Below are 21,976 nucleotides of genomic sequence, written 5' to 3'. Positions count from 1 at the left end.
ATGGTAATTCTATTTTTAGTTTTTTAAGGAACCTCCATACTGTTCTCCATAATGGATGTATCAGTGTACATTCCCACCAACAGTGCAAGAGGGTTCCCTTTTCTCCACACCCTCTCCAGCATTTGTTGTTTGTAGATTTTCTGATGATGCCCATTCTGACTGGTGTGAGGTGATACCTCGTAGTTTTGATTTGCATTTCTCTAATAATTAGTGATGTTGAGCAGCTTTTCATGTGCCTCTTGGCCATCTGTATGTCTTCTTTGGAGAAATGTTTATTTAGGTTTTCTGCCCATTTTTTGATTGGGTTGCTTGTTTTTTTAATATTGAGCTGCATGAGCTGTTTATATATTTTGGAGATTAATCCTTTGTCCGTTGTTTCATTTGCAAATATTTTCTCCCATTTGGAGGGTTGTCTTTTGGTCTTGTTTAGGGTTTCCTTTGCTGTGCAAAAGCTTTGAAGTTTCATTAGGTCCCATTTGTTTATTTTTGTTTTTATTTGCATCACTCTAAGAGGTGGGTCAAAAAGGATCTTGTTGTGATTTATATCATAAAGTGTTCTGCCTATATTTTCCTCTAAGAGTTTTATAGTGTCTGGTCTTGCATTTAGGTCTTTAATCCATTTTGAGTTTATTGTTGTGTATCGTGTTAGGAAGTGTTCTAACTTCATTCTTTTACATGTAGCTGTCCAGTTTTCCCAGTACCACTTATTGAAGAGGCTGTCTTTTCTCCCTTGTATATCCTTGCCTCCTTTGTCATAGATTAGTTGACCATAGGTGTGTGGGTTTATCTCTGGGCTTTCTATCCTGTTCCATTGATCTATATTTCTGTTTTTGTGCCAGTACCATATTGTCTTGATTACTATAGCTTTGTAGTATAGTCTGAAGTCAGGGAGTCTCATTCCTCCAGCTCTGTTTTTTCCCCTCAAGATTGCTTTGGCTGTTCAAATTTTAAGATTTTTTGTTCTAGTTCTGTAAAAAATGCCATTGGTAATTTGATAGGGATTGCACTGAATCTGTAGATTGCTTGGGGTAGTACAGTCATTTTCACAATACTGATTCTTCCAATCCAAGAACATGGTATATCTCTCCATCTGTTTGTGTCATCTTTGATTTCTTTCATCAGTGTCTTATAGTTTTCTGAGTACAGGTCTTTTACGTCCTCATGTAGGTTTAACCCTAGGTATTTTATTCTTTTTGTTGCAGTGGTGAATGGGATTGTTTCCTTAATTTCTCTTTCTGATCTTTCGTTGTTAGTGTATAGGAATGCAAGAGATTTCTGTGCATTAATTTTGTATCCTGCAAATTTACCAAATTCATTGATTAGCTCTACTAGTTTTCTGGTGGCATCTTTAGGATTCTCTATGTATAGTATCATGTCATCTGCAAACAGTGACAGTTTTACTTCTTCTTTTCCAATTTGGATTCCTTTTTCTTCTCTGATTGCCGTGGCTAGGACTTCCAAAACTATGTTGAATAATAGTGACGAGAGTGAACATCCTTGTCTTGTTCCTGACCTTAGTGGAAATGCTTTCAGTTTTTCACCATTGAGAATGATGTTTGCTGTGGGTTTGTCGTATATGGCCTTTATTATGTTGAGGTAGGTTCCCTCTATGCCCACTTTCTGGAGAGTTTTTATCATAAATGGGTGTTGAATTTTGTCAAAATCTTTTTCTTCACTTTCTTTTCATTATGATTCAAAAATATATTTATTTTATGTGGACATAACCCCTCCCCCACCCAAAAGAAATAATAATAAGCCTGGTTTTCCCAGGACAGTCTTAGTGCTTGACACCAAGGCATCTGCTTAAAAATACAGCCATTGAAGTGACTCTCTCCTATTGTTCAAGTAATTACACCCACCTCTCCACTGTGAAACCCCATAAGGCATTGGGATGTCCTTTGCAGTATCTGTGGGGAGGGAAGGAACTTGACAAAAGAGCCCTGGGCCTCCTCTTTCCCTTCCAGCAGACAAAAGGGAGAAAAACCTTTGAAGGTTTCATCCAATTATGTTTACTCTAATGGCATGTGTGCATGCTTGTACATTAAAAGTTACCCATTAGACAACCAGGAAGACTGATCAGGCACATTTGCACATCTCAGTGGTGGAGAGATCTCGAAAGGAGCTGGCTTGGAGAGCCAAGCCCATCTGGAATTGTCTGACCCAACCACACTCCCCAAAGCACCCTCCATCCCCCGCCCGACTCCTATCACCATCTCCACTCCATGGAGTTAATTCTAGTCCAAGATCCCGATTTCAAATAAGAATCAACAGATACGTGGACACGGTCTGTGTTCTGCCAAGGTGGATCAGTTTTGTTGCTTCTAATGGCTTCCACTTGTGATTTTATGTACAGGGCTGTGCTGGGGCTACTGGAGTTTCTGCCTGCACCTACAGAAAACCGGAAGTGCCCACACCGCCCTCAGCCAATGACTGACGGGTGCAGCTATGAAAGCTCAGCCCCCTTGCCTCAAGGAGGGACATCACTGAGATATAACTTAAATGCCAGAGCTTCCCTGAGGATCAAGTGGAGGCCATCCTGTGTGGGATTTCTCTGGGATCACACCCTGCCTTGGCTTCCCCATCCCTGTCTTGCTTCCCTCACTCTTCGACCAGTCTTCCCTGAGAACACTGCCTGCTGCATCACGCAGATCGGCCTCTGGGAAACCCAGCCAAGACATTTCAGGAACTTGTTAAAAAAGCAGACATCTAACTCATCTCCAGAGGTTCTGATGCAGTAGGTCTGAGAGGAGACCCCGAGTCTGCCTTTTTCATAGGCATCCCTGATGAGTGTGAAGTAGGGGATGGATCCACGGACTCCACGTGGAGAATGATTAGTCCAAAACATGGCATTCAGACTCAAGGAAATATATACCTGGGAGTTACCCCGTGGTTTGATGGTCCTAAGAAAGCATGAAAGTCTGGATGCTGGATTGAGGCCACCTCTGTGGATTAGGGGCCATGAAGTATTCAGCAAATGCTTTGCCAACTTGCGCAAAAGGAAGCTTCTGCAACCTGCCAAGATAAACCCTCGTGTTCACATCTACACGTCAGCCCCTGATGCCTGGGAGAAGTAGACTCTTCAAAGCCAGCACGACACCCTACTAACCACAGCATCCCAGGACTGTGCAGGTCTCTTAGCCACATAGCCAGCAGAAGTTTATAGCCCATGGACAGGGGTAATAAGCAGGAGGAATACATTTAACCCTGGAATATGACTCAGGTTGATGGAAGCTGAAAATTCAACCATTGCAGTTTGGGTTTTTGCAGAAGTAGACCCTAAGCAAAGACTTTGAGGGCAAGCGGTTAATGTGGGAGGTGATCCCAGGAAGCACAGGGATGGAAATAAGGAAGTGAGACAAGTCAGGGAAGGCAGCCAATAAAGGGTGCATTACTGAGCATGATACCACCAAGGGCCATTAGGGCTGAACTGTGCTAGGGACCTATGAAGCCAGCATGGAACATGGGTCAGCATGAGAGAGCTGAGGTATGTGGTCACCACTCCCCACTAGTTGCTGGTTGAGGGCTGCTCCTCGGGGCATTCATTCCTTAGCCCTTGAAGCAGGTTCCGCTCTACGAGAGACAGCACTCCGGCAAAGAGTCATGGGGGCTGGGAGCTGGAAGTCAGAGCAACCCACACAGGAAAGTAAGTGCTAAAGAGACATGGGCAGGGCACCCATGGCACGTGATGAAGCACCTACACTAATACGTGAGAGCCTGGTCTGTGAAGGCAAGTTCTTTCCAATCACAGTGCCTATTGCATGGGCCTTTTTAAAGCAAGAAAGCAAATTGTTATGGGCAGAAGAAAAAGAAACACGACCACAGCCAAGAAATCAATAGCATTTCTCCAGACAAATCCTTGAGACCCATCTGTACCTTCTCAAGGAGAGCAGATTGCCTTGTGAGTTCCAGGGTTTTGGCTGGTAACAAACCCAGCTCCTCGCTTCTGATTTCCCAGCTGTGTGTACAGCACAGGCGAATGCCTTTAGCAGCCTGGCAACTCTTGCGGCAATTAGGGTTGCCAAGAAATAGCTACACGTTCACTCCTGCTCTCTGCATCCATGATTTCCCGTTAAAATTAGCATCTTGTTATACAAGGGGTCGTCCCCAGGGAGCCCAGAATAAACCTCCTAAAACTTGACGGTTTCAGTGGACTTGAGTGCTGTTCTCTGTCACTTTGACATCAGTGGAGCTGCTGTTCTCCAAGTAACTGATAGAACTCAGGAGCCCTGGATCTGAAAAACTCCCAAGATTCCTCTCACCTCTGCTCTTCCCTTCCAGGGGCCGTGTCCTACTCAGTGTCTCATTCTGAGGTCAATATTTTTGTTCCCCAAATTGCTGAATGTGGAAAAGGGCTGGAGGTGCGAGTTTTCTTGTCCCCGAGCCCTCACCTCACATGGCTAAGGTTTATCCCCTTGACGGTTTACATCCTTCTAGGAAGTGATTTCTCCCCACCTTGGTTGGTTGTGCAAACGCAGGGTCATGAAACCAAAGTGGCTTGCTCTGCGTGACACAGACAGTGGGTGTGAGACCTGAGACTCAGAACTAATACCATTTTCACTATGAAGTTCCCAGGGTCAGAGAAGAAAGAGAACAGCGCCCACCATGAAAGAGGACATATTCCTTGAACATTTCTCCAGGTCAAAATATTTGTACACATTGGTGCACATGTTCCCCCCCAAACAAGAAGAAAATAGGGAGATTTGTGTGTTTTCACAGTTCAAGAATGTAATGGGGTCTTTCCTGAGACTTGCACTTAGGGGCTGCAGGAGCCGCTGTTGATGTCTCGCCTGATATCCCCTCTGCCTCCCTGAATTCACCTACAGCTGTGGGGGACACTTCCTGTACCAGCTGATGGCTTCCCATGCCGAATACCTGCATCTCTCTTCTCTGCCTGTTAGGTCTCCCTCTTTCACACTTGCTACAGAAACCCTCAAACAATAGGACATAGGAGTCATGGATTAACGCTCTAGTGGGAAAATTCTGAAGTGATTTCTATACAGCTTCTTTGAACCCCAGTGGGCCCCAGCAGTAGCCTGTTCTTTTTTTCTTTTTTTTTAAGACATTGTTTGCTTTATTATTATTTTTTAAATTGTATTTATTTTTGGCTGCATTCTGTCTTCGTTGCTGCATGTGGGCTTTCCCTAGTTGTGGCGAGCAGGGGCTACTCTTTGTTGCGGTGTGCAGCCTTCTCACTGTGGTGGCTTCTCTTGTGGAGCATGGGCTCTAGATGCACGGGCTTCAGTAGTTGTGGCACATGGGCTTAGTTGCTCCACAGCACGTGGGATCTTCCCAGACTAAGGATCGAACCAGTGTCCCCTGCATTGGCAGGCGGATTCTTAACCACTGCGTCACCAGGGAAGTCCCAGTAACCTGTTCTTTAACCCATGTTGTATCTACTTTTCTCTCTTCCCCACCTTCTCAGTTCAGCTTCCTGGGATGCCCTCCCAAACACACCACCTGCATCTGGACTTTGTCTCAGGGTCTGTTTACAGGGAGTCCCAAACTAAGGGACTCAAAATATAAGCCAACATTCTTGCTTAAAGACTGAGTCTCTTTTTCCTCCCCACTCCAAGCTCTAGAAACTTACATAAGAAACCCAATCTGGCAGCCACCATCATATTCTCACTCCTCTGCACGTCCTCGGCGACCCTGGGCCCAGCACCCTGACGCTCCCCGCTCAGCTGGAGGCCTGTCTGTTGCCAGCGTCTCCAGGGAAGTCTCAGAATGGGATAAACAAACCCCTTCCTTCCCTCATCATCATGGGTGCTAGGAAAATCTATGCACAGATCCCTCATTTCCAGGCTGCCAATTTCCGCACAGGCTGCAGGTTCCTGCCATTCCTTAAGGAATGGATGTCGTGAAAATCTAAACAGAACTTTTACTTTCATGGTTAAATTCCCTCTTCTTTTTTTTAGCGCTGAATGATTTTCTCTTTTCCTTTTGCTCCCTTTCCCGTCGACACGCCCTCTGCACATTGCTCAACATCATCCCTAGGCAAAGTAGCCCCAAACTTGCTTCTCCTAAAACCCTGAACCTCTGGAGCACCTCAGCTGGCTCTGCCCATCTCTGCGCTGAAATCTGACATCTCCCTTTCCACCCTCAGGTCTCAGGCTTGTCCAGGAGAAGCTAGTGCAAATGGGATGCCGTGGTCAGGCCCAATGGTCAGTAGCTTGGTGAGGAGGAGCTTCTAGGCTTGAATAATTATAGATAAGATTTTCACCCACATGAATCACCGGGGGTCATCCAACATCATGTGCTTGTCCGTCCAGCAGGTTGTCAGACACCCTGCCTCCTGGCCCCCTCCCACCAAATGCCAGTTGGCACTGCCTATTACTGTGCTCACCCAAAAATTCCTCATAAATTTCCAAAATGTCACCTAGAGAGCAGTATCTGCCGCATTGAGAAGTATCACCCACCCTTTGCCCCCTACATGCACAGGCCACAGGAACTCAAACAGAACGGTGACCCGAAGATAAAACCCAGTGGGTTCAGTGGGGTCAGCTCTCCACCAGCTCAGACCTAGTGTTCTCAGGCAGTGAGGAGGTGGCCAAGAAGCTGGAGCTGAAGCATTAATAAGCAAGAAAAGATAAACATGCTGCCCTACTGACAGGTGCGGACAACTGCCCCAAGGGTAACTTGGCAATATTTACCAAAAGTTTAAGTGTACATACTCTTTAATTCAGCAACTCCACCTCTAAGAATTCATCCCAAAGGTAAAAGTGTGCATGAGCAGAATGGTATATATTCAAGGAGCCTCAGTTATAATTGGAACATATTGGAAACTATTTAAATTTTTATCAGTAGGGCACTGGCTAGATGAATTAAGGCACATCCATCCAGTGGAATGTTCTATAGAAACTGAGGTAGAATTATGCCAACAATACAAAGTGACCTCCAATATAGATTTTAAGTGAAAAAAGTAAAGCAGAGAACATTACGTATTATGTGCTTCCAAGTAGGAATTATGTGTGTGTGTGTGTGTGTGTGTCTGTGTGTGTGTGTGTGTGTTTGACACTTAATTGATTTGCTTGTATGCCCGTGGACTCTCTGTGGAAGAATTCACTAGAAACTAGAAGCAGTCCTTGCTTCTAGGGAAGGACAGGGGCGAGGGGGAGACTTAGTTTTAACTATATACCCTTTTCTACCTTTAAATTTTTGAATTATGTGCATTTAATACCTATTCAAACCACTTTAATTTGTAAAATTAAGAGCCTTCCCTGATAAGGCTGTCTAGGAACAGCTGTGTCCTCAAGCATTAATTTGGAGTAGGGGAAACAGCCGCCATTGACCAGCAGCCAGGGTGGTAGGTGGGACGTGTCTCTGCTGGAGGCTGGGACATTGCAGGGACACTTGCTTGTCCTCTGCTATGAGGGGCCCGCTTCAGAGGGAATCTGGATCAGCAGGACCTCAAAGACTTCAGACTGCCCCTCAAAGAATTTAAGTCTCCCTGTTCATTAACTTTTCCCAATTATGGCCATAGAGGCTGCTCTTAAAACTTCTACAAAGGAAAGTGACCCAAAAGACAGGCCTGGAGACACTGGTGGATGGTTTCCCCGGCAACTACAATTCCTGTTGGCTTTTCAGTATTAGCTTGAAAAGCAAAGGCTCATTCTGCATGTGGGGATCAATGGGCTGGGAGATGACCTCTCCTCTTTCCTGTCCCCTGTTCAGGAGGCGACCTCCCATTTCTGGTGGCTCTTACATCCATGGCTGAAAGAAATGGTGTTACAAGCAATTCCTGTGGCTATCTGGGAGTCCATGACCCACCAAGGGCCAACCAATGGCTTTTCAGTCACCGCTATATGTCTTGTAAATCCAGTCAACTAAACTAAGAGTTGTTTCCTCAGTGAACATGTATTGATCACTTAGCATGTGTCCGGGTTCATTCTTGCATTGGGAGAATAAATCATGGCTCCCGTCCTCTGGCGTACTGGCAGATGAGATGTTCGTATAGATGAAGAGTTCAGTTAAACATCTACTGAGCAACTGCTCTCCTCCCAGGCTCGGGAGTGCTGGTTAGGATGTGTGTGCCTTGGGTTATCTCACAGAGACCTCAGCGGGATTGAGTCCACAGCAGTAACCCCCTCATTAACGTGCACTTGATTTTCTTCTGTCTCTTCCCTGCTCCTTCACTCCTGCTTCCTTGAGATCACTCCCAAGTAATCTCCCTGCACCCAGGTGCTTGTCTCAGCCTTGCTTCTGTGAACATCTGAACTAAGACAAGAGACTCTGAGGGAACTCATCATTAGGAACAGGAAACTGTTCACCATGACCACAGCTACTTCTTTCTTTTCTGTCAAATTGCTTCATGTAATGGCAGATGACATTGGCTATGTGGGTCTTTGGAAAATTCCAGGGCAAATAATGGCATTTCTAATACAAGGTTAAGAGAAAAAAATTCAAGATCCCAAACAGAAGCCTTCAAACACATTTCTAATCACAGCAAACATTCTCCTGACCTCCTTTAAATGGGGATCACTGTAACAAGTTTAAATTCCATGAATAATAAAGTAGGAGTCTCTAGTAGGTCCCTGGAAATTCCACTAAGTTCTGTACAAAAGCAAAATGGACATATATCTTTGAGATACTTCCCACGTCTTTGAGATACTACCTGGAAACGATGATATTCCTGTTTCAGGGACTGCTTTTGGGGATGCCTCCCCAACTCTGAATGGGACCTCACTAAAATTATTTTCACCACAATCAGATGGAAATTTCTAGATTCCAAACCAATAAACAGTCATAGGTTTTCTCTCACCTCTACTCTCTCCAATGACACATCTGGATATGGTTCCCACCCTTTCAGTTCCCTGCATGAAGCTAGGGACCTTCCACATCATGGGGCATCTGAGTCCCAGCTGTGAGTCTCACTCAGTGATAAGAGGTTGGCTGGGGCTGGGGTGGGGGCAACAGAGAGGGCTCCGCCCTTTTCTATTCCTTTCCTGAGACAAGGGTAAAATTTAATTGCCATCTCACACTTGGGAAAATAGAAAAAGAACCTCCAAACAAGGTAAAATTCCATTACAACTCCCCTGGTCTTTATTCGTACTGAGAAGAAAAACCATTTCACCTTAACACGAGCAGTGAGGTCTACATGTCAAAGACCCTCACAGAGGGACCTCAAGCAGGGGTTTGCACGTGTTCATGCAGATACCCTGCCCAGCCCCCCTCACAGCCTCGCCCGGCTCTACTTTTCTCCTAAGCATTTGGGACCATCCATCACCTACTGCACCTGCTAATATTTTTCTTGCTTATTATCTGTCTCCCCAACTAGAATGGAAGCACCATAAGTGCAGGGATTTTGCCTGTTTTTCTCTCTGTTGTAACCCAACAGTGCCTGATAGACAGTTGGTATCTTCAGTAGTATTATCCTGAAATTAGACAAAAGCTTGGGGGCAGGTGGTTTATTTGGGAGATGATCCCAGATACCAGAAGTGAGGAAATGAGGAGAGGACAGACAAGACACAAGGAAAATTGTTCAATAAATGTTAACTAAATGGATGGAGGGAAGGGAATTCAGTAACTGGCTTACCCTAAGGAAAGTCTACAGCAGTGGGTCTCTAAGTGTGGTCAGGGAAGCACCACCAGCAGCATTAAGGAACCTGTTAGAAATGCAGATTCCTGGGCTCTACCTCAGACCTACTTGAATCAGAGACTCTGGGAGGTGTTTCAACAAGCCCCTTAGGTCAGCGGTCCCCAACATTTTTGGCACCAGGTACCGGTTTACTGGAAGACAATTTTTCCACAGACGGGGGTAGGGGTGGGCGGATGTTTCACGCAGTAATGCGAGTGACGGTTCAGGCGGTAATGCCAGCGATGGGGAGCCATGGGGAGCAGCAGATGAAACTTCACCAGCCCGCCCACCACCCGCCACTCACCTCCTGCTCTGCGGCGGGTCCCCTAACAGGCCGCGGACCGTTAGCGGTCCGCAGCCCGGGGACTGGGGGCCCCTGCCTTAGGTAATTATGCTCTATAACAACTTTTGTGTTCTCAGACACTTCTTGGCCACAGTCACAAATCAAACGAGTTTCCCCAACTGAACTACACAGCAGCCTCGTGGGAAAACCACTGGAAAACATCTAATCTGCAGCTCTGTTTCAAAAATGTTGCCTTTAGATTGCAGAAATGCAGCAGCTTCTAGAGTTTAGAAAGGGGGACGGCAACAAGAGGCGGCTCCCCGCCAAGCTCCCTGCCCCCCGCCGGCTCCCCACCCACCTCGATCCCTACAGTCCCACCGTCCCGGGAGCTGAGTACAGATTCCCATTTTGAAAGAATCACTTCCAAATCTTTCTCCGGGAGGGAAAAAAGGGGGAGGAGTGGAGGACCCCGGGAGGGGACGAGGGATGGGTGGCGACCCCCAAGTCCCAGGCTGGAAGGCCTCGGTGCGCTGAGGCTCCAGGGGTCTGTGGAGGAGCCTCGGCCAGGCGCTGCTCCTGTTCGCGCCTAGGTTGCCGACGGTGAAACGGGGTTGGCAGTGACTTTTGCAGGACGCGGCGAACTGGAGCACCAACTAGCGGACTCTAACCCAAACGGCTTCAAGGCGGAGGTGGATGTAGACCCCTACGGCGCACTAGCTGGGGGTCGCCTAGCTACGGAGCCAGGGCCGCGACCGCGCAGGGAAGGGCGCACAGCGGCCGCGGCGCCACCCGTGTCCCTACCAGGTGGTGGAGTGACGAGGGGCGAGGTCCTTATTTCAAAGCCGGCGGGGACCGGGCCAGGTGTGAGAGCTCGGGTACTCAGGGAAGGTGGGAGTGGCGGATGCCGATGTCAGAGGGGAATGGGGACTGGGAGGATTTGGGGGACACTCGCTGACGCCACTTGGCCACAAGGAGCCGCGGCCACCGCGGGCAGGAGGTAGCTCCGCTCGGAAGAAAACACAGCCCTTTCCCAAACTCCAGGCAAAGCCCAGCGGTGTCATCCTCATTTTACAGCTATGTGAATCGGGGCCCAGGACGCCAACAGCCAGCCGTAGCCGAGCCCTTTCACTGACCCGGGAACCCTTGCCCTCGGAATCCTGGAGAACTTCGAGGGCTTTTCATGCGGCTGAGAACAAAGTGAAGACCCCTCTTCCCTCCCCCCCGGAGGAAGCCCACTCTCGGGTCAAAAGACCAGAGCTGCTTGGCATGCTCCAAGCGGGGCCGACACTCCCTCCATCTCAGAATTACACTTTGCTGACACCCAGCCTGGTCTAGCGTCCCCTCCACCCCACCCCCAGTTTCCCTTCTGGCCCCTCTGGTCCCCCGAGCGGACTATAGGCGCGCGGGCAGCTTCTCCATCCCGGAGGAGGGTCCCCATTCCTAGGTCTCCCGCCCTGAGAGGGGGAGCTTCGAGCTGGAATGGGCAAGGGAGAGGGGGTGGGCCCGGCTTGGGGAGGAAGCTCTCCCGACAGAGACAGGGCTGACGCCGGACACCCCGCCAGGGCCAGGTTCACCCGGCTCCGCTGGGCCATTGCCCCCGCTCTCCCGGCAGCCACCTCAATCTTTTGTCGCCCCGGTTGCCGCCCTCTGAGCACGTGTCGCTACCCGGCTGCGTCAGCGCTGGGTAAATAGATGACTGGCCAACGGCTCGGGCGGGGCTATTTAAGAGGCAGCCTCCTGCCCGCCTACCAGGAACTTGGCTCGGCTCCCCCGCTGCTCTGGCCGGAACGCGAAGCCGGTCGTGTCCTGTTCCGAAGGTAGGTTCCCCGCTTTGGGGGATCCAGGTGCCAAGTGTCCTTCATCCAAGTGAAGAAGGGTGTCTTCACTTTTGTGCCCCTTCCGTTTCATTTTTCTGTTTTCTGTGTCTTCTTTCCGACAGCTCGAAAGACATTTCTTGCAGTCAGAAAGGACCGTGCGGGTGGGTAGAGCTGCTTTAGGGACTTCTGCTCGCCGGCTTTGCTCTTCTCTCGCGCAGGCAACGCCGGGAGTATCTGTCTGTTGGCTCGGATTAGCATGTAAATTGCGATTTGCTAGATGTTACACATCGGGGCAGTCTACTTTGCAATCTTTTCAAATAAACTACCGAGAGGTTTTAATATTTAAATTCCTTTTCTGAATACTGCAGGGAAATTCAAGTCTTTGGGGGATAGAAACGTGCGTGTTTTCTCTGGATCTAAAATGCAGCGGTGCTTGGCTGAAGCCCGATGACTGAGCGCAGATTTCTGACTTTCTTTTAAAAAAAAATCTGCCTGTGCTTTGCATAGTGGCTTATTGCCAGTTCCCATGTACACCTTGAAGAAACTTGAAAGATGTGGCTTTTATTTATTGCTGCCACATCTTAAACCGTGCTTCTTGGTTTTTCACCATTTATTTCCCTGTTGGAAGCTTCTTAGCTCTCTGGAAAGGTGCTACTATTCCTCAAGGGTCTCATTTCTCCCACAGAGTCTTCTCTTTAGGATAATTTTCACTTATCTTTAATCTCTTGCTTTTCCAGTTAGGAGAAGAGAGACGACAGTCTGTAACACTTCCTCAAACTAAAGGAAAACAGAAGACATTCCTTCTGCTAAACAGGGCAGAGGACAGGGTCTCTCTCTCCTTCCCCTGCACCATTGCCCAGCCCCGGCTGTGGTTCCCCCCAAAGACGAGCGCGGTGAGCCCGGACGCGCGCGCTGGGGTCACGGCTCCCTCGTGCTTGCACCTGCCTGGCGGGTCCCGAGCCCCGCGCGTTTGGACTGAGCCCCCTTCTCCGTACCTCGAGGGCCCGACCCTCCGCGAGAGCCCGCGGAGGACCCACCTTTTCGTTCACGTCCCCTCCCCTCTGCTCCCCGCAGCCATGAACGGTGGCTTGTGCCTGTGCGTGCTGATGGCTGTCCTGGCGGCGGGCGCCCTGGCGCAGCCCGTGCCTCCCGCGGACCCCGCGGGCCCCTGGGCGCAGCAGGAGGACGAAGCCCCGCGGAGGCAGCTGAGGGCCGTGCGGAGAGTGGACGACGAATCCCGAGCGCACCTGGGCGCGCTGCTGGCCAGGTACATCCAGCAGTCTCGGAAAGGTACGCAGGCCGCCTCCCTGTCTCTCCCTTCTGCCTCCAGCAGGAGCTAAACAAGCCACACTTTTCTCAGCCTCAAAGTCTTTCTCCAGGAATAAGGTGCTTCAGCAGCTCAGTAGCTGAGTGGCATATGGACAGCCCTGTCCCCTTCCTGGGCCTGGCTATCTCATCTGTAAAAAGGGCATGAGGGTGGGTTCCCCTCGGCCCCTTCCGGGTCTTTCTGAGATTCAGAGGGAGGCTAATTCATCTCTAGAATTCCTGGAAATCATGATTTGGACTGGGGCAGATTTTTTCCTACCACCTTTATCCACAGTGATACTGATGGCGAACACACTGACTGGGGAGCGGTATTTTAAACTGGACCAACACAGCTGGACAATAAACCACAGCTGCTGGGAGGGGTAGGGGTGGGCTCCATTCCCATGAGGCTCTCTTAACCTGCTGTTGTGCCACGACCTGGATTTGAAATTTAACTCATGGCTTGATGAGATGGGGAGAAAATAAAGGGCTTGGCTCTCCAGAATCTCCTATAATTCCATATGAAGGTGAGAAGGGACCTTTTTACCAGGGGATTTCAGAAGGAAAGAATAGAAGATGATGTGTTATATTTCATCCTCTCATTGGGAAATTGTCCCAACTACCATCTTCTATGTTGCTTTCCTGCTAATTAAACGGAAAGATGTGGAAATACTAGTCAGATGACAGAGAACATCTGAAAATTTGGGGGGGTGCCTGCTGTTTGTCTGCCTGAAAGTAGTTTAGTATCTGTCCTTGGATATGGGTTGAATTGCAGCCAGTCTGAAATATCGTAGGCTTTTCATTGACCATAATCTGGAAGCCCCTTCATACCTTCAAGAAAGATCCACCAGAAACAGTTGTGGGTAAAAAAGCCAATTACCAGATGATTTCCCTAGAACTGACACTCGACAGTGGCTTTAAACCACAGATCTTAGCTGGAAGGTCCTTCCTGGTGCCTCTTCTCAGCCCTTTGCCTTCAGCCTGCCGTGACACACAAACTCATATAGGAATACCCGTCACTTGGAACTTTAGCTGCCAACACCCAGGATCAGCAGTAACTAGAAAATAATCATGCTCTTCTATTTGACAAATATGAACTAGAAATAAGAATCTACATCTATAGAGTTTCTTTGACTGTTTTACACATTTTGAGATGACAGTGAATATTTACTCAACTATAGTATATATTATGCTTAAAGATTCCAAACAAGAAAACGCACCCTTTGGGGAGTGCTCAAGAGTTTATCATTAGAAACTGTCTGTAGAGCTTTCCATGATCTGAGGAGAAGCAATTCTGTTAGTGTACATCTGCCCCAAGTCCAGCAAAGCCCAGTGCTACATCTGTATTGTCTCTCTTCATCCTCACAACAGCCCTGCACAGTAAGGTTTATTATCCTCCTTGTGTCAGTGTGGAAGCTGGGATTCTGGAAGACTGAGTGACCTACATGAGGTAGCACATCTAGGCAGCATCAGGGTTGACAGTCTACTCAAGTCCTGCCCTTCATTCAGCTTCCCAGCTGTACTGTCCATTTTACGAGATTTAAAATTTCAAGGAGCCCGGACCTTCAATTGTGTAAGTCAGGTGTAAGTGCCTACTCTATGTCCACTAAGTGAGTGAGGACCCTGGTAAACGCACAGAACCATGTGTACGTCAGCAGCAACAGGCAGGAGGATGGGGCATATTGCCGTGTGACTGTGCACAGATAACTGGGTCTGAGAGTTTGGCTGAATGCAAGGACTAATATTTCACCTGAAAGTTGTTGAACAATTAAACAGCAGGGGCTGTTTTTCCTCTGCGTAGACTGGGGATACCTGCAAAGGGGCTGGAATGTGCTGGGGTGATGCTTAGTTCCAAAGCTGGGAATTAATGGAGCGGGGGGTGGGGGAAGAGAGAGGGGAGAAGAAGAAAGGGTGGGGATATAACCTGCTCTGTAGAGTTGTTTCTGGTTGTTAATTTAGCTAGCTTTATTTGATTATCCAACAAGAGAGAATACCTGCTTCTGCACTGTCATCAATGAATAAGCCATGGTCTGACTCGATGCAGCCTGTGGGCAGGAGTTGGCAAGGGCAGCCTTGTACAGAAGAGCTCAATGTCAGCTGTGGGACCACGGTGACTCCCAATACAATAGGCACCATCGAGTGCTCCTCCACCCCTCTGCCCTTGAAGCCACCTGGGCTTTGCCTGTCGAGGTCCCTGAGGGACCTTTCTTGGCCCTTAGGTTGTATAAGAGAAGGCATGATACTCACTTCCTACCCAGGAGACCACTCCGTGTGATCCGTAGGCCAGGACCGTCACATGCCTCATCATGGCCCTATCCACTCAACGCGAATCATTCCTGGACTCACCCTGTTCCTAAGAACTTAACTCCCATCCCTAAGGGCCCATTTCAGGTTCAGTTATTGCATTTTGGTCAAAATGGCTGAATTAAATTACCACTTTGTTCTGCCCACCCTTCTTTGAGTGTTACTGAGGTGCTGAGATTTTAATCCGATGGTGTGCCTTTTTCTCAATACCATTTTTTTAAAAGAGAAGGTAGCTTTCAAATTAATAATTTTAAAACAGTATTTATCTAGCAGTGGGACTGGATTCCATTTTTAAAAAAACATCCTAACATCAAAATATCGTAATTGCATTACCTTAAAAAGAGTCGGGGGGCTTCCCTGGTGGCGCAGTGGTTGGGAGTCCGCCTGACGATGCAGGGGACGCGGGTTCGTGCCCCGGTCCGGGAGGATCCCGCGAGCCGCGGAGCGGTTGGGTCCGTGAGCCGTGGCCGCTGAGCCTGCGCGTCCGGAGCCTGTGCTCTGCAATGGGAGAGGCCGCAACAGTGAGAGGCCCGCATAACGCAAAAAAAAAAAGGGTCAGGCAGGCTCAGGGATATTAAGGTGTAAACTTTGGAAGTGGGTAGTACTGGGGAAATCCTGGGTTAGCACCTGCTGAGAGCCAGCTACATGAGGGAAAACACCCCTAGGAGTAGAAAAACCTAGGCAGGTCCCAGCTGTGAAAGGTGAGAGTGAATGAATTCACCTAAATTCATACAGATCGCAAACCACACCCACGACTAGAAAAGACTACCCTGTCTCCAGTTAAACAGACATGGGTCCCTCTCCTCGCTTAGATTTTGGCCCAGCAGTCCCACTATCTTGATACCTCTTTGATACCTTTCAGAAGGTACGTGTTATGTATTGTCTGGCCTTTTCTATTGTTTTCCTTTACAAACTGAACATGTGATGCTCTTAGATATAATGGTCCCGTTTCCTTCCTCTCTGCCCCTTGTAGCTCCTTCTGGCCGAATGTCTGTAATCAAGAACCTGCAGAGCCTGGACCCCAGCCACAGGATAAGTGACCGGGACTACACTGGCTGGATGGATTTCGGCCGGCGCAGTGCCGAGGAGTATGAATACACCTCCTAGAAGACCCAGCCTTCATCAGCACAACAGGAGGCAAACTCCTGACTCAGAGGAGGCAGAATAAGAAAACAATCACGCTCATAACTCGTTGTCTCTGACGTCTGACATTTAAAGTATCTATTTATTAAGTGTTCAATGTGAAAAATTTGTCTGTAACGTTGTCCAATGTAACCATGCACCTTAGCACAAATGTACAAGTGGAAGACAAAATGTTTCCCTCATCTGTGACCCACGCTCCCCGTTCTTAAAGTGTTGCGATGCTATTAAAGTGATTTCATTCTGCCCCTTATTCCCTGTTTCTACCGAGGGCAAAGGGTCCTTTAATCCTCAGAACATTCAAGGAGGGATTCCTGATGTATGCGTCCCAAGGAGGAATCCCTGTGGTAGATGGTCCCAGAAAGGGCTTGAGAAATGAGGGTCAGGCATAGAGCTGGCTTCTCTACTTCAGGCCAGGTAGCTAGTGAAAGGGCCTTCTGTGTCAGCCCTGGGCCCTGGGCCCCAGTCGGGCACCATTGCAAAAAAAACCCTGCCCAGCTTATAGTGCTACTCGTTTGTCTGGGTGAATCCCAGAGAGGCAGCTGGAGATGGAGGTTTCCATCAGCCCATCCCCACGGGGTTTTCTCTGTCAGCTCCATCCCACACCAGGGTTTCTCTGGGGGTGCTCTTGGCCTTTAAACAAATAATGGGGCAGCGCTGGTCGGCACTTTTATATGTATTGGACCTCTCCATGGCCCTGTGGCACAGAGGTTATTGTCCTTTTACAAATGAGGAAACGGACTCTGAGAGATGAAAGTGACTAGCCCGTGGTTCCCCAGCTAAAGAAATTCACAGACTTGTGGGCATATGGCTCCTAGGTTAGCGTGACCTCCATCGCTCTAGCACTTCTCAGACTCTGGAGTGGGTATGAGTCACCTGGAAATCTTGATGAACTGCACATTCTGACTAAGCAGTTCTGGGCTGTGGTCTAAGCAAGCCCCCAGGTAATATCTGGTCCTGGACCACACTTGGGAGTCACGACAGTATAGAAAAGAGTCTGTGATTACAACCCCTTGGGTCTCACTGTATTCCAGAGATGTATTGCCGGGCATGTTCTGGGGGATCTGGTAGTTACCCAGAGCAGAAGCTCTCTTTTCGTGGGCCACTCCCTCTATTGGGTCTCTGCCGGGATCAGCAGAGAGAACTAGTCCAAAGGGATGTCCAGGGATCATCTAACACCAGCCATCACACAGCAGCTTTTCTGTACCTCCTGGCTGAGGCCCCCAGGAACCCAGGGTTTTATCCAGCAAAGGCCGCAGGTGGCCCAATACAACAGGACATGCAGCCCCAAAGGGGACAGACATTGGAAAGAACGGTGGTCAGTTCAGTTTTCAAGGAAGGCATACTGCTGCTTGGTTCCATATCAGTTGGGCACCACCCAGTGACCAGTCTGGGAAGCTGATGGTGGTCTATGTGTTACTTTAGTTCTCAAAGTCTTTGATATGCTAATTAGGACCAGATTCACGTATGCATGGCTTGGGGTGAGCCCTGGAGTTCATGAAGGACTATTTGGGGTTGCTTTCCTGAGCTACTCCCTTTCTACAATCTCCCCAGTACTTTCCAGTTCCCTGGGGCTCCCCTTTTTGGTCCTCCACCCAAAAACTTGGGGCTCTGGTTACCCTATTCTGCCACACACTGCCACGTTTGGGCCCATGTTCAGCTCCAAGTAACAGAAGAATAGAGAGAGAAAAAAAGCAATGGGGATTGACTCCACCCTCTTGGGATCACAGCTCCTCTGATCCAAGAGCAAGTTTCCCCTTCCTTAGAGTTTTGGCCCTGGCCAGGCTCGTGACTGACTGCTACCACAGCAGCTGTGTGTTTGCCTGGGGGCTGTGGCATGGAAGAAAGAGAAGAAAGAAAAAAACAGGGAATATTCATGCTCTCTGGCCATTAGGAATTCCCTTTTTCACTCCTCGAGCCAGAACTAAGGGGCATCTCCTGGAGGTGTCTGTGGTCCAGACCCCACTTCTGGTCCTCAGCTGTGTTAGGCTCAAGAAAGACCCCACTCATAGCCTTCAGGGACTGTCCCTGCCTCCTCTCTGCCCACCAGGGCCTGGGAGTTTCCGCTGAAATTCTAGGATCTTGATGAAATATTATCTCAGGTGTGCTGAAATTTAAAAACCCAGTTATTCACAGCACCAGCCTATTCTCTAAGATTGGGTGGCTTATTTTATTCTCTTAATTTTGAATCCTTTACTGTGACTCCCAAGAGGCTTCTGGTTTGGAAAATCCCAAGACAGCACAAATGGGATTAGTGACAAGTGGGATGTTACATCTAATCTAAGCTCCAAGACTAACAACTTCTCTACCTTTCCTTTCCACGGCTCACATGTTGGTCTGGGCACATGGAAGCAGGCAGAATTGGCAAGAGTTCGAGCCTTACCTGCCCTAACACCTCTGGACTGTAGCCAGAGTGACTCAAAGTGTTTGATCTTTTTCCAAGTTCCATTCTGGAAAGGATTCAGCTGCTCTCTGGCATCACCTCGTGTGGACTGTTACAAGCTCTTCACTAGCCCGACAACACTCAGGGAAGCGCACCTGTGTGTCAGGCACTATACTGATGTGGCAGGTACAGCAACCAAGAACGCCAGTGGGAGATTCACAAAAGCACAGTATAATGTTCCAAGAATGATGGCAGGTAATATTCAGAGGCTGGGAGAGAGCAGCAGAGCTGGCTGAATTAAGGGGCAAGACAGCTGGGCAGCTGCCCCAGGAGCCAGTCTCAAAGAGACATCTAATCATCACTGCAGCATTGGAATCTGGGTATCAGTGAAATTCTTCATACTCAGTAACTTAGCTAACTGAAGAAATGGGCATCGATTCCTCCTCTACAGAAGATGACAATGCCCTCAAGTGGACAGTTTTTTAAAACAACCACTCCTGTGGGTGCCAGCTTCTCTCCATAGAGAAACACGTTGAAATCTGCAGGATTCTCTCTGCCAAGCTGCTGGTTAACCCACCTAGTCAGCTGAAATTTTAAAACCAGATAATTCAGGCCCGCAGACTGTTTATTCTAAGAATGGGTGATTTATTTTATCTTAACGTTGGAACTTGAATATGACTGCCAAAAGGCTCCAGAGCTTGGAAAATCACTCAATGAAACTGAAAAGAGAACAAGAACCACCGACAAATGAAATGCTTTTTGTAGAATTAAAACCAAGGAAAAAAAAAAAAAAAGGAAATCTTAGATGTATTTTAAAGATAACTTGGTAGCTATGGTTACCTCTAATTAGTGAGCGCCTCACGCTTTCCAGATTTGAGCGGAGGAAAGCTGAACTGAAAAACAATTCCAAGTTATTAAAAATGTTAAGTTCCAATGAGTGCATGTAATGTACTTTGGAAATGTAATTTAATGTCTGTTGAATCCAGTAATTAAGAAGTTGGTCTTGCATTTTGGATTTTTTAATTTTATTTTTTTCTGTAACTTATCATTATAACATGTTACAAAAAATATTGCCCCCTGATAGATCAACTTAAAAAGCAAAACCAGGGGGGACCTTCAAGATAGCAGAGGAGTAAGACGTGGAGATCACCTTCCTCCTCACAAATACATCAGAAATACATCTACACGTGGAACAACTCCTACAGAACACCTACTGAACGCTCGCAAAAGACCTCAGACTTCCCAAAAGGCAAGCAAATCCCCACGTACCTGGGTAGGGCAAAAGAAAAAACAGAGACAAAAGAATAGGGATGGGACCTGCACCAGTGGGAGGGAGCTGTGAAGGAGGAAAGGTTTTCACATACTAGGAAGCCCCTTCGCAGGCGGAGACTGCGGGTGGCGGAGCGGGGAAGCTTCGGAGCCTCGGAGGAGAGCTCAGCAACAGGGGTGCAAAGGGCAAAGCAGAGAGATTCCCGCACAGAGGATCGGTGCCGACCGGCACTCACCAGCCCGAGAGGCCTGTCTGCTCACCCGCCGGGGCGGGTGGGGCTGGGGGCTGAGGCTCCGGGCTTCGGAGGTCAGATCCCAGGGAGAGGACTGGGGTTGGCTGCGTGAACACAGCCTGAAGGGGGCTAGTGCGCCACGGCTAGCCGGGAGGGACTCCGGGAAAAAGTCTGGAGCTGCCTAAGAGGCAAGAGACCATTGTTTCAGGGTGCGCGAGGAGAGGGGATTCCTTCCCTGTCTGCCCACAGAAGGCAGAGCACTGCCTAAACGAGCTCCAGAGATGGGCGCGAGCCGCGGCTATCAGCTCGGACACCAGAGACGGGCATGAAACGCTAAGGAGCATTTCACCTCCTGCAGCCACCAAGAAGCCTGTGTGCAAGCACAGGTCACTATCCACACACCCCCGGGAGCCTGTGTAGCCCGCCACTGCCAGGGTCCTGTGATCCAGCGACAAGTTCCCTGGGAGAATTCACGGTGCACCTCAGGCTGTTGCAATGTCATGCTGGCCTCTGCCGCCACAGGCTTGCCCCGCATTCCAATTATAACTACCGTACCCCACACCCCCCAGCATGAGTGAGCAAGAGAGCTCTAATCAGCCGCGGCTCTAACCCCATTCTGTCTTGGAACAGATCTTGGGGCCAAAACCAAAGCTGAACCCCAGGAGCTGTGCGAACAAAAAAGAGAAAGGGTAATTTCTCTGCAGCCTCAGGAGCAGCAGATTAAATCCCCACAATCAACTTGATGTACATGCATCTGTGGAGTAGACAACTAATCATCCTAAAATTGAGCCGGTGGACTTTGGGAGCAACTGTAGGCTTGGGGTCTGCTGTCCATGACTGATTTGTTTCTGATTTTTATGTTTATCTTAGTATAGTTTTTAGCACTTGTTATCATTGGTGGATTTGTTTATTGGTTTGGTCGCTCTCTTCGTTTTTAAAATTTTTTTTTTTATTATAATAATTTTTTTTCTTTCTTTTTTTCTCCCTTTCTTACTGAGCCATGTGGCTGACAGGGTCTTGGTGCTCCGGCCTGATGTCAGGCCTGAGCCTCTGCTGTGGGAGAGCCAACTTCAGGACATTGGTCCACCAGAGACCTCCTGGCCCCACGTAATATCAATCGGCGAGAGCTCTCCCAGAGACTCCATCTCAATGCTAAGACCCAGCTCCACCCAACAGCCAGCAAGCTCCAGGGCTGGACACCCCATGCCAATGAACTAGCAAGACAGGAACACAAACCCACCCACTAGCAGAGAGGCTGCCTAAAATCATACTAAGTTCACAGACACCCCAAAACACATCACCAGACACCAGAAAGACAAGATCCAGCCCCACCCACCAGGAAGCCTACACAAGCCACTGAACCAGCCTCACCCACTGGGGGCAGACACCACAAACAACAGGAACTACGAACCTGCAGCCCACTAAAAGGAGATCCCAAACACGGTAAGTTAAACAAAATGAGAAGACAGAGAAATAGGCAGCAGTTGAAGGGGCAAGGTAAAAACCCACCAGACGAAACAAATGAAGAGGAAATAGGCAGTCTACATGAAAAAGAATTCAGAGTAATGATAGTAAAGGTGATCTAAAATCTTGGAAATAGAATGGAGAAAATAAAATAGACATTTAACAACGACCTAGAAGAACAAAAGACCAAACAAACAGTGAGGA

The 21,976-nt window shown here is 48.5% G+C and overlaps 1 protein-coding gene across 1 annotated transcript; it reads left to right on the top strand.

The window, feature by feature from the left end:
- Positions 1–12,750: 12,750 nt before the first annotated feature.
- CCK (cholecystokinin) lies at positions 12,751–16,390 on the top strand (the record flags this gene model as incomplete). Its single annotated transcript, XM_082848114.1, has 2 exons — positions 12,751–12,964; positions 16,257–16,390. 2 exons carry the CDS (start codon positions 12,751–12,753, stop codon positions 16,388–16,390), a joined length of 348 nt encoding a protein of 115 aa, XP_082704240.1.
- Positions 16,391–21,976: the final 5,586 nt, after the last annotated feature.

This window comes from Leucopleurus acutus, assembly GCF_964270905.1.
Source record: "Leucopleurus acutus genome assembly, chromosome: 10".
Classification (NCBI taxonomy): domain Eukaryota; kingdom Metazoa; phylum Chordata; class Mammalia; order Artiodactyla; family Delphinidae; genus Leucopleurus; species Leucopleurus acutus.
Note: the sequence above shows the minus strand (reverse complement) of the source record. Positions and strands in the feature narration are given on the sequence as shown.